General features: G+C 48.4%; 1 protein-coding gene across 1 annotated transcript in view; it reads right to left on the reverse strand.

The window, feature by feature from the left end:
• Positions 1–866: 866 nt before the first annotated feature.
• Positions 867–13565, reverse strand: part of tex47 (testis expressed 47) — a 54259-nt gene continuing 41560 nt past the window's right edge. Inside the window, exons 7-8 of the mRNA XM_085761065.1 lie at positions 1003–1150; positions 867–913 (exon numbers count right to left, since the gene is read on the reverse strand). Coding sequence (XP_085617191.1) covers positions 876–913; positions 1003–1150 — 186 coding nt within the window. The 3' untranslated portion in view covers positions 867–875. The remainder of the gene's footprint in view (positions 914–1002; positions 1151–13565) is intronic.

Raw genomic sequence — 13565 nt, forward strand, 5'->3', positions numbered from 1 at the left:
TCTCATCTTTGGTCCTTTGATCTAAATGTGCTTGTATTTATTTTTTATAATAAGTGAAACGATCGACCTTTTTGCAAAAATGAAGAAGAAGAAGTCAGTGCTCGTCCCCTCGGTCCACGTTTAACTGTTTGTTTTCACCTCCTCTCTCTCTCTCTCTTCATCGATGCAGTAACCTCCACCCGTTTTATCTGAGCAAATCAAAAGAAAGAGAAAAAGCACATCAGACTCAAAACAGAGAATCAAAAAAAAAAGAGGAGACTGTGTTTGTTTGTTTTTACCCACAATCCTTTGCTCTGAGGATTCACACTGAAATCATACAACAAGCAACAAAAAAAAAAATCTTAATTGTGCTGCAATAGGTTTGTTTTAATGCGTACAGTTTGTAGATGACACTGTGGTGCATGCAGCGAGTACATCTCCAACCATCTTCTCTTTTTTTTTTTTTTTTTTAATTTAATTTTTTTTTTTTGCTTCAGTTTAAGTTCCAAGTAACGGGGGCCAAAATAATAATAATTATAATGATTTAAAAGAAAAAAAAAAAGGGAACACATATGTGATCAAGGAATTTTTTTCAGACTTAAAAAGTTCTTTGTGTCAAACTGTAGTGATGCTGTGGACTCTTTAAAGTTTGGAGTGAAGAAAGAGGAAATGCCTTTTCTTGGACATGCTAGCTCCCGGTCACCACGTGGAACACAGTGTAAAATAAAATAATAATTACAGAGAAAAAAAAAAAAAGATTATCCTCATCCGAATGTTGAAACTATTAAAATGTTTTTTTTATATTACTCTGGACTTCCTGTGTTTTTCTGTTGTGAATGAGAAATTCTGTGAGTGTGTCGACTGAAACCTGCAGGATGAGCTCTGACCTTTGACCTTCAGACCCTGGTGAGGCAGCGGCTGCCGATGACTTGTCCTGTGGAGGAGTCACAACATGAAAGTTTCAGATCTCGACAGGAAGTTGTTCTTTCTTGTTGATCTTCTTCTTTTTCTTCTCCTTCTCACCAAACTCCATCCTGATGTTTAACGGCGAGTCGTAAAGCTGCAGGAACTGACGCGGACTCTGCAGCTCGTCTCGGCCCAGCAGCTTCTCCAGAACCTCCTGAGACACGATCAGCTCCGGGGTCTCATCCAGAACTGATCCAGGGAGAATCTGAGAGGGAACAACCACAGAAACAACAACAACAGGAGTTAAAGGGACAGTTCAACATTTTGGCAAATAGGCCCATTGCCATAATCCCTATAGTCATAGCAGTAGGTTTGTTACTTTTAATTGTCGGTGCAAGCTATTTTTAGAACGGCGAAGCAGAGCTGCGAGCTGCTTAGAGCTACGCTGAAAATAAACAAACTGATAAAAAGAGCCAGCTCTGTCCTGTCCAGCCCCCTGGAGACTGTTGAGCAGGTGGGTGAGAGGAGAATGCTGCACAAACTGACTGCCATCATGGGCCCTCTCACCCTCTGCATGGGACGGTGAGCGGCCTGAAAAGCTCCCGTAGCAACAGGCTGAGACACCCTCAGTGCAAAACAGAGCGTTAGACTTTTTAATAGTTCTATTTAATTTGTAATGTCTGTCGCACTTCTTTTTTTGAAATCTCCCGTGCACTTTAAATTGCACTTTAAATTGTTTTTTATCCATAGTTACCAGGGAGCATTTGTTTTAATCTGTTACTTTGCCCAGCAAGTAGAGAGCACTGTAGCACTTTCTCCCTTTGTCTTCTTTCTTAAAGTATTCTTTTATGAATTGTGTATTTTATTATTAGGGCCCGAGCCTGTGTCAACGACCCAGGGAGGTCCCTATTGTAATTCGACATCCACACCGATCACCGACAAGCAACAAGTAACCAAGCAAGTAATCAAGTACTCAAGTGACCTGGCAGGGAAAAAACGCTATCTTGAAATGCAAATGTTTATTAGGGCCCGAGCCTGTGACAACGTCCCAGGGAGGACCCTATTGTAATTCGACATGCACATTAGTCAACGTGCCAGCCGACGAGTAACAACAAGTAAGCAAGCAAGTACTCAAGTACTGCATAGACCTGGCAGCAAAAACTCCAGATATTGTAATGTTTATTATTATTAGGGCCCGAGCGGCGACTGCAAGTCGCCCAGCGAAAGCCCTATTGAAATCGCGCTGTTTATTATTATTATTATTCCCACACTCTTAAAACCCCAATTTCGCCCCTTTCCCAAAGGCGAAAATGCGTCTACTTTTGCATGGGTGTCCGGCCGGATCCGAAAAACGATATTTTTGAGTGGTCGCACATGGTCGACGCGAAATGGCTAAATAGCGCCCCCTACAATTTTGCCAAAAACCCATAGGGAAAAAAATGACGTTAACGAAAGCGGACCAAAATCGGCACACATATTTATCAATGCGAGATGAACAAAAAATCCTCCTATAGTGAAGCCCGAAACCCAACAGGAAGTCGGCCATTTTGGTTCAAAGTTCGTTTACGCAAAACGAACTCGTCCGAGGGGTTACGCCCGATCGGCTCCAAATTGGGTCCAGAACATCGTCAAACCTAGCTGAGCTTATCTTGTGCTCCGCAGGTCTGTAGCTCAAAGCGCTTGGCCTCTGGCGTGCCCCGAAGTTTGGCGACTGTTTCGGTGCTCGCCATGTAAATACGAACGGCTCTCATGCCCACATACTTGATCGTAGACGCTTCAAACTTGGTGCAAAAATCTATGGCGAGACCCTGAACGATCCGACATATTATTTGCCTACGTCGCTCATAGCGCCCCCCGGTGGTAACAGGAAACGTACAAAAATTCGTTAAAAATACGTAGTTCACTAAATCGACTTTGTTCCACTTCTAGTACATGCTGAACCAGTTGCTGAAGCTACATTATGAACGCTTTGAAGATACGACGAACGGCGTCCGTGTGCCGCCGCGGCGACTGACGATTTTTTGTCGTAAAATTACGTTTGCCTATTACGCGCACATACTTCGTCGTAGCCACTTGAAATTCAAAGGACATGACGTTGGCTCCTCCCTGAACGTTTTGATGTATCGACTTCCTGCCTGGCTCATAGCGCCCCCCGGTGGTAACAGGAAGTACGCAAAAATTCATTAAAAATCTATACTTCACCCGATCAACTTCATTCCACTTCTAATACATGCAGAACCAGTTGCTGAAGCTACATTATGAACGCTGTGAAGATACGACGAACGGCGTCCGTGTGCCGCCGCGGCGACTGACGATTTTTTATCGTACAATTACGTTTGCCTTTTTCGTGGCTTTAACGAAGTCGTGTCCTCACGAAATTTCATACACGGGTCAAGAATGGCGAGCTCTTTCAGCAGATAGAGTCGTTTCCTATGGGCGTGGCTAAATGCCTCAATAGCGCCCCCTTGAAGTTTTTTCCGAAATTCTTCATAGACAAATTTCGCTTACTTAGTCGAACACATACAAAACTCGACACACACGTGTATCATACCCAAACATACAAAAAATTGAATTGGAGCCACGCCCTAAACCCAACAGGAAGTCGGCCATTTTGGTGTAGATTTTTCCCGCCTAAAATTAACTCCTCCCAGAGCGTTCGCCCGATCAAGTTGAAATTAGGTATACCACATCTCCAGACCTAGCTGAGCTTATCTTGTGCTCCGTGAGTCCGTAGGTCAAAGGGCGTGGCTGCCAGCGGTCATCAGACTTTGGCGTGCTCGCCATGTCCATACGTGTGGCTCTCACGCCCACATACTTCATCCAATCAACTTCAAACTTGCTGGACATGACGATGGCTCCACCCTGAACGTCCCAATATATTAACTTCCCACGTAACTCATAGCGCCCCCCGGTGGTAACAGGAAGTGTACTAAAATTTGGAAAATGTACATACTTTGCCCCATCAAGTTCATTCCACTTCTACAACATGCAGAACCAGTTGGTGAAGTTACATTATGAACGCTGTGAAGCTACGAGTAATGGCGTCCCTGTGGGGGCGTGGCTATCATTCCTCGCCATGACAATACGTTTGCCCTTTGGATGGCTTTATTGAACTCGTATCAACATGAAAATTGGTACACAGGTCCAGGGTCACGACCTCAACGTTTCTATGTGCTCATAGACGATCTCACTCATTCGCCCCCTAGTGGAAACAGGAAGTGTTTTTGCATCAACATTGTCCGATTTCCATGAAACTTCACATGTGTGATGAGGGACTGACCCTGAACACACCTACATGCATCCCAATACTGCCCCCTAGTGGACGAACCTTTAACAGCTCATAACTCCCTCATACTTTGTCCGATTTCCACGAAACTTCACATGTGTGATGAGGGACTGACCCTGAACACACCTGCACGCATCCCATTACTGCCCCCTAGTGGACGAACCTTTAATTGCTCATAACTCCCTCATGCTTTGTCCGATTCACTCCAAACTTCACACGAGTGATGAGGGGCGGCCCCTGAACGCACCACACCACATGCGGTGACTGCCCCCTGGTGGATGAACGAAACATTGCGTTTTTGGCCTCCTTCCGGGTTTTTTCTCCATTTCTGCTCCGCGCCACGGCCCCGGCGTGCCTCAGGCCCCGCGTTGGCATGGGCGAGCGAGGGCCCGCCATCGCCGCTTGCGGCTTTAATTAGGGCCCGAGCGGCGACTGCAAGTCGCCCAGCGAAAGCCCTATTGAAATCGCGCTGTTTATTATTATTATTATTATTATTATTATTATTATTCCCACACCCTTAAAACGCCATTTTGACCCCTTTCCCAAAGGCGAAAATGCGTCTACTTTTGCATGGGCGTCCGGCCGGATCCGAAATTCGATATTTTTGGGTGGTCGCACACGGTCGACGCAAAATGGCTGAATAGCGCCCCCTACAAATTCCAAAAATGCCCATAGGGAATTTTGCTAACTTTGTCCGATGTTGATAAAATTTGGTACACATATGTATTATACCCAGATATGCAAAAAAGCCTCTTGACCTCATGACCTCAACCCAACAGGAAGTCGGCCATTTTGGTTTTGATTTTTCCCGCCTAAAACGAACTCCTCCCACAGCGTTCGCCCGATCAAGTTGAAATTAGGTACACCACATCTCCAGACCTAGCTGAGCTTATCTTGTGCGCCGTGAGTCCGTAGGTCAAAGGGCGTGGCTGCCAGCGCTCAATTAACTTTGGCGTGCTCGCCATGTAATACGATTGGCTCTCACGCCCACATACTTCATCCAATCAACTTCAAACTTGCTGGACATGACGATGGCTCCGCCCTGAACGTCCCAATATATTAACTTCCCACGTAACTCATACCGCCCCCCGGTGGTAACAGGAAGTGAACTAAAATTCATTAAAAATACATAGTTCACCCCATCAACTTCATTCCACTTCTAAAACATGCAGAACCAGTTGGTGAAGCTACATTATGAAGACTGTGAAGCTACGAGTAATGGCGTCCCTGTGGGGGCGTGGCTACCATCAATTCCTCGCCATGAAAATACGTTTGGCTTTTTGATGGCTTTAATGAAGTCGTATCATCATGAAAATTGATAGACAGGTCCAGGGTGGAGACCTCTTCCATCTGATAGGGGTGTCGCTCATGTGGCCCCCTAGTGGAAACAGGAAGTGCCATTTTTTGCATCAACATTGTCCGATTTCCACGAAACTTCACATGTGTGATGAGGGGCTGACCCTGAACACACCTGCATGCATACCATTACTGCCCCCTAGTGGACAAACTTTTAACTGCACATAACTCCCTCATGATTTGTCCGATTTCCACGAAACTTCACATGTGTGATGAGGGACTGACCCTGAACACACCTGCATGCATCCCATTACTGCCCCCTAGTGGACGAACCTTTAACTGCTCATAACTCCCTCATGCTTTGTCCGATTTCCAAGAAACTTCACGTGTGATGAGGGACTGACCCTGAACACACCTGCACGCATCCCATTACTGCCCCCTAGTGGACGAACCTTTAACTGCTCATAACTCCCTCATGCTTTGTCCGATTCACTCCAAACTTCACATGAGTGATGAGGGGCGGCCCCTGAACGCACCAGACCACGTGCGGTGACTGCCCCCTGGTGGATGAACGAAACATTGCGTTTTTGGCCTCCTTCCTGGTTATTTCTCCATTTCTGCTCCGCGCCACGGCCCCGGCGTGCCTCAGGCCCCGCGGTGGCATGGGCGAGCGAGGGCCCGCCATCGCCGCTTGCGGCTTTAATTAGGGCCCGAGCCTGTGTCAACGACCCAGGGAGGTCCCTATTGTTATTCGACATCCACATTAGTCGACGTGCCAGCCGACGAGTAACAACAAGTAAGCAAGCAAGTAATCAAGTACTCCACTGACCTGGCGCAAAATTCCCCGAAATGCAAATGTTTATTCTTATTATTATTATTATTATTATTCCCCGAGTTCGAACGCGATTTCGACCCCTTTCCCAAGCCGGGAAACGGATGAAATTTTACACGCAGGGGGGGAAGCCCAAAAATTGCGATTCTGTGGTGGTCTCGCATGTGGGCGTGGCCAAATGGCACCACAGCGCCCCCTAGACCGCGCATAGGAAATGGCAGTCTGCGACACCGATTTGTCCGAAACTTGGTAAACATATTCATCAACCCAAGATCTTCAAAAAATCTCATTACGGACATACCCGACAACCAACAGGAAGTCGGCCATTTTGCTTCAAAGTTGGTTTACGCAAAACGAACTCCTCCGAGGGGTTACGCCCGATCGGCTCCAAATTGAGTCCAGAACATCGTCAGACCTAGCTGAGCTTATCTTGTGCTCCGCAGGTCTGTAGCTCAAAGGGGTTGGCCTCTGGCGTGCCCCGAAGTTTGGCGACTGTTTCGGTGCTCGCCATGTAAATACGAACGGCTCTCATGCCCTCATACTTGTTCGTAGACGCTTCAAACTTGGTGCAAAAATCTATGGAGAGACCCTGAACGATCCGACATATTATTTGCGTACGTCGCTCATAGCGCCCCCCGGTGGTAACAGGAAACGTACAAAAATTCGTTAAAAATACGTAGTTGACCAAATCGACTTCGTTACACTTCTAGTACATGCAGACCCGGATGGCGAAGCTACATCATGAATGCTTTGACCCTACGAGCAACGGCGTCCGTGTGCCGCCGCGGCGAAAGTGTATCATCCCAATTTAAATTTCGTTTGCCTTTCACGCGCACATACTTCGTCGTAGCCAATTGAAATTCAAAGGACATGACGATGGCTCCTCCCTGAACGTTTTGATGTATCGACTTCCTGCCTGGCTCATAGCGCCCCCCGGTGGTAACAGGAAGTACGCAAAAATTCGTTAAAAATCCATACTTCACCCGATCAACTTCATTCCACTTCTAATACATGCAGAACCAGTTGCTGAAGCTACATTATGAACGCTGTGAAGATACGACGAACGGCGTCCGTGTGCCGCCGCGGCGACTGACGATTTTTTATCGTACAATTACGTTTGCCTTTTTCGTGGCTTTAACGAAGTCGTGTCCTCACGAAATTTCATCCACGGGTCAAGAATGGCGAGCTCTTTCAGCGGATAGAGTCGTTTCCCATGGGCGTGGCTAAATGCCTCAATAGCGCCCCCTAGAAGTTTTTCCGAAATTCTCCATAGACAAATTTCGCTTACTTTGTCGTACACATACGAAACTCGACACACACGTGTATCATACCCAAACATACAAAAAATTGAATTGGAGCCACGCCCTAAACCTAACAGGAAGTCGGCCATTTTGGTTAGCATTTCTTTGACGCAAAACGAACTCCTCCGAGGGAGTTCGCCCGATTGACTTCAAATTGGGTACAGAACATCTCCAGACTGAGCTGATTACGGCTTGTGCTCCGCAGGTGTGTAGGTCAAAAGGGCGTGGCTGCTAGGGCACGGCCAAGTTGCCGAATTCAGCTAAGAAGTTTGCAATGCTATCACACCCACAGATTTGATCGCAGCGGCTTCAAACTTGGTGCACATGATGAGGGCGTGACCCTGAACGATCCGACATATTATTTTCCTACGTCACTCATTGCGCCCCCCGGTGGTAACAGGAAGTGCGCTAAAATTCATTAAAAAATACATCGTTGACCCCATCAACTTCATTCCACTTCTAAAACATGCCGAACAAGTTGGTGAAGCTATTTCATGAACGCTATGACGCTACGACTAATGGCCCCCTTGTGGCGGCGACAGGAATAGCGCTCCACCGCGAACTGCCACCTCCCACGGATTTTGCCCGATTGACTTCATATTCGCTACAAGTCATCAGGAGACCGAGCTGGTCAAACACTATTAAAAGCTTTTCTCTACGTCAAACGGCGTGGCCGCTAGGGGGCGACAAAATTGGTCAACTGCTCGTTTAGTCGCCATGCTATTACGTTTGCCTTCCACGCCCACATACTTGATCGTAGTCACTTCAAAATTTCAGTACATGATCAGAGGCCGGCCCTCTACGCCTCCATTTGATCGTACGCTAGCTCGCTCAAGACGCCCCCTTGTGGACACAGGAAATGTCGCGTTTTGCATCGACATCGTCCGATCGGCTCGAAACTTCACATGTGTGATGAGGTCACGAACCCGAACGCAACGGCCCACATCCCGTTACCGCCCCCTGGTGGACGAACCGTAAACCTGCCGTAACTCCATCGTACGTCGTCCGATTTGCTCGAAACTTCACGTGTTCGACGAGGGGACCGCCCTCGACGCGGCCGCCCACGTCCGGTTGCGCGCGGGGTTTTCGAAGAGCGGCCCGGGGGTAGCGGGGACTCCGAGTGGCGTGGAGCGAGGGCCCGTCATAGCCGCTTGCGGCTTTAATTATTATTATTATTATTATTCCGCGACTTTGAACCCCGATTTGACCCCTTTGCCAAGACGAGAAACGGACGAAATTTGGGACACACGTCGGGACCTGAAAAAATTTCGATCTGATGCTATCGCCGTTTGTGGGCGGGGCAAATTGGCAGAACAGCGCCCCCTGGAACTTTTGACCCCCGGCCATAGGGATCAAAATTTTTTTTCTCGCAGGCTGCCCAAACTTGGTACACATATGTATCATACCCAGACATGAAAAAAATTTGTTTCGTGCGAAGCCCAAAAACCATCAGGAAGTCGGCCATTTTGGTTAGCATTTATTTTACGCAAAACGAACTCCTCCGAGGGATTACGCCCGATCGGCTCCAAATTGGGTTCAGAACATCGTCAGACCTAGCTGAGCTTATCTTGTGCTCCGCAGGTCTGTAGCTCAAAGGGGTTGGCCTCTGGCGTGCCCCGAAGTTTGGCGACTGTTTCGGTGCTCGCCATGTAAATACGAATGGCTCTCATGCCCACATACTTGATCGTAGACGCTTCAAACTTGGTGCAAAAATCTATGGCGAGACCCTGAACGATCCGACATATTATTTGCCGACGTCGCTCATAGCGCCCCCCGGTGGTAACAGGAAACGTACAAAAATTCGTTAAAAATACGTAGTTGGCCAAATCGACTTCGTTACACTTCTAGTACATGCAGACCCGGATGGTGAAGCTACATCATGAACGCTTTGACCCTACGAGCAACGGCGTCCGTGTGCCGCCGCGGCGACTGACGATTTTTTGTCGTAAAATTACGTTTCCCAATTACGCGCACATACTTCGTCGTAGCCACTTGAAATTCAAAGGACATGACGTTGGCTCCGCCCTGAACGTTTTGATGTATCGACTTCCTGCCTGGCTCATAGCGCCCCCCGGTGGTAACAGGAAGTACGCAAAAAATCGTTAAAAATCCATACTTCACCCGATCAACTTCATTCCACTTCTAATACATGCAGAACCAGTTGCTGAAGCTACATTATGAACGCTGTGAAGATACGACGAACGGCGTCCGTGTGCCGCCGCGGCGACTGCCGATTTTTTATCGTACAATTACGTTTGCCTTTTTCGCGGCTTTAATGAAGTCGTGTCCTCACGAAATTTCATACACGGGTCAAGAATGGCGAGCTCTTTCAGCGGATAGAGTCGTTTCCCATGGGCGTGGCTAAATGCCTCAATAGCGCCCCCTTGAAGTTTTTCCGAAATTCTCCATAGACAAATTTCGCTTACTTTGTCGTACACATACGAAACTCGACACACACGTGTATCATACCCAAACATACCAAAAATTGAATTGGAGCCACGCCCTAAACCCAACAGGAAGTCGGCCATTTTGGTTAGCATTTCTTTGACGCAAAACGAACTCCTCCGAGGGAGTTCGCCCGATTCACTTCAAATTGGGCACGGAACATCTCCAGACTGAGCTGATTACGGCTTGTGCTCCGCAGGTGTGTAGGTCAAAAGGGCGTGGCTGCTAGGGCACGGCCAAGTTGCCGAATTCAGCTAAGAAGTTTGCAATGCTATCACGCCCACAGATTTGATCGCAGCGGCTTCAAACTTGGTGCACATGATGAGGGCGTGACCCTGAACGATCCGACATATTATTTTCCTACGTCACTCATAGCGCCCCCCGGTGGTAACAGGAAGTGCGCTAAAATTCATTAAAAATACATAGTTGCCCCCATCAACTTCATTCCACTTCTAAAACATGCCGAACAAGTTGGTGAAGGTATTTCGTGAACGCTATGACGCTACGGCTAATGGCCCCCTTGTGGCGGCGACAGGAATAGCGCTCCACCGTGAACTGCCACCTCCCACGGATTTTGCCCGATTGACTTCATATTCGCTACAGATCATCAGGAGACCGAGCTGGTCAAACACTATTAAAAGCTTTTCTCTACGTGAAACGGCGTGGCCGCTAGGGGGCGACAAAGTTGGTCAACTGCTCGTTTAGTCGCCATGCTATTACGTTTGCCTTCCACGCCCACATACTTGGTCGTAGTCACTTCAAAATTTCAGTACATGATCAGGGGCCCGCCCTCTACGCCTCCATTTGATCGTACGCTAGCTCGCTCAATACGCCCCCTTGTGGACACAGGAAATGTCGCGTTTTGCATCGACATTGTCCGATCGGCTCGAAACTTCACATGTGTGATGAGGTCACGACCCCGTACGCAACGGCCCACATCCCTTTACCGCCCCCTGGTGGACGAACCGTAAACCTGCCGTAACTCCATCGTACGTTGTCCGTTTTGCTCGAAACGTCACGTGTTCGACGAGGGGACCGCCCTCGACGCAGCCGCCCACGTCCGGTTGCGCGCGGGGGTTTTCGAAGAGCGGCCCGGGGGTAGCGGGGACGCCGAGTGGCGTGGAGCGAGGGCCCGTCATAGCCGCTTGCGGCTTTAATTATTATTATTATTATTATTATTATGCTTCTCCGCGTTTGAACGCGATTTCGACCCCTTTGCCATGCTCGAAAAGTCACCAAATTTTAGTCGCAGGGGGGGAAGCCCGAAAATTTCGATTCTGTGGTGGTCTCGCATGTGGGCGTGGCCAAATGGCACCACAGCGCCCCCTAGACCGCGCATAGGGAATGAGGGTCTGCGACACCGATTTGTCCGAAACTTGGTAAACATATTCATCAACCCGAGATCTTCAAAAAATTTCATAAAATGACATACCCTAAAACCAACAGGAAGTCGGCCATTTTGCTTCAAAGTTGGTTTACGCAAAACGAACTCCTCCGAGGGGTTACGCCCGATCGGCTCCAAATTGGGTCCAGAACATCGCCAGACCTAGCTGAGCTTATCTTGTGCTCCGCAGGTCTGTAGCTCAAAGCGCTTGGCCTCTGGCGTGCCCCGAAGTTTGGCGACTGTTTCGGTGCTCGCCATGTAAATACGAACGGCTCTCATGCCCTCATACTTGATCGTAGACGCTTCAAACTTGGTGAAAAAATCTATGGAGAGACTCTGAACGATCCGACATATTATTTGCGTACGTCGCTCATAGCGCCCCCCGGTGGTAACAGGAAACGTACAAAAATTCGTTAAAAATACGTAGTTGACCAAATCGACTTCGTTACACTTCTAGTACATGCAGACCCGGATGGTGAAGCTACATCATGAACGCTTTGACCCTACGAGCAACGGCGTCCGTGTGCCGCCGCGGCGACTGACGATTTTTTGTCGTAAAACTACGTTTCCCAATTACACGCACATACTTCGTCGTAGCCACTTGAAATTCAAAGGACATGACGTTGGCTCCGCCCTGAACGTTTTGATGTATCGACTTCCTGCCTGGCTCATAGCGCCCCCCGGTGGTAACAGGAAGTACGCAAAAATTCGTTAAAAATCCATACTTCACCCGATCAACTTCATTCCACTTCTAATACATGCAGAACCAGTTGCTGAAGCTACATTATGAACGCTGTGAAGATACGACGAACGGCGTCCGTGTGCCGCCGCGGCGACTGACGATTTTTTATCGTACAATTACGTTTGCCTTTTTCGTGGCTTTAACGAAGTCGTGTCCTCACGAAATTTCATCCACAGGTCAAGAATGGCGAGCTCTTTCAGCGGATAGAGTCGTTTCCCATGGGCGTGGCTAAATGCCTCAATAGCGCCCCCTTGAAGTTTTTCCGAAATTCTCCATAGACAAATTTCGCTTACTTTGTCGTACACATACGAAACTCGACACACACGTGTATCATACCCAAACATACCAAAAATTGAATTGGAGCCACGCCCTAAACCCAACAGGAAGTCGGCCATTTTGGTTAGCATTTCTTTGACGCAAAACGAACTCCTCCGAGGGAGTTCGCCCGATTGACTTCAAATTGGGTAGAGAACATCTCCAGACCAAGCTGATTACGGCTTGTGCTCCGCAGGTGTGTAGGTCAAAGGGCGTGGCTGCTATGGCACGGCCAAGTTCCCGAATTCAGCCAAGAAGGGTTAAATGCTATCACGCCCACAGATTTGATCGCAGCGGCTTCAAACTTGGTGCACATGATGATGGCGTGACCCTGAACGATCCGACATATTATTTTCCTACGTCACACATAGCGCCCCCCGGTGGTAACAGGAAGTGCGCTAAAATTAATTAAAAATACATAGTTGCCCCCATCAACTTCATTCCACTTCTAAAACATGCCGAACAAGTTGGTGAAGGTATTTCGTGAACGCTATGACGCTACGGCTAATGGCCCCCTTGTGGCGGCGACAGGAATAGCGCTCCATCGTGAACTGCCACCTCCCACGGATTTTGCCCGATTGACTTCATATTCGCTACAGATCATCAGGAGACCGAGCTGGTCAAACACTATAAAAAGCTTTTCTCTACGTGAAACGGCGTGGCTGCTAGGGGGCGACAAAGTTGGTCAACTGCTCGTTTAGTCGCCATGCTATTACGTTTGCCTTCCACGCCCACATACTTGGTCGTAGTCACTTCAAAATTTCAGTACATGATCAGAGGCCCGCCCTCTACGCCTCCATTTGATCGTACGCTAGCTCGCTCAATACGCCCCCTTGTGGACACAGGAAATGTCGCGTTTTGCATCGACATTGTCCGATCAGCTCGAAACTTCACATGTGTGATGAGGTCACGACCCCGTACGCAACGGCCCACATCCCGTTACCGCCCCCTGGTGGACGAACCGTAAACCTGCCGTAACTCCATCGTACGTTGTCCGTTTTGCTCGAAACATCACGTGTTCGACGAGGGGACCGCCCTCGACGCAGCCGCCCACGTCCAGTTGCGCGCGGGGGTTTTCG

This window comes from Trachurus japonicus, chromosome 19 (assembly GCF_045865225.1).
Source record: "Trachurus japonicus isolate A0001 chromosome 19, Traja_1.0".
In the NCBI taxonomy this organism is placed as follows: Eukaryota; Metazoa; Chordata; class Actinopteri; order Carangiformes; family Carangidae; genus Trachurus; species Trachurus japonicus.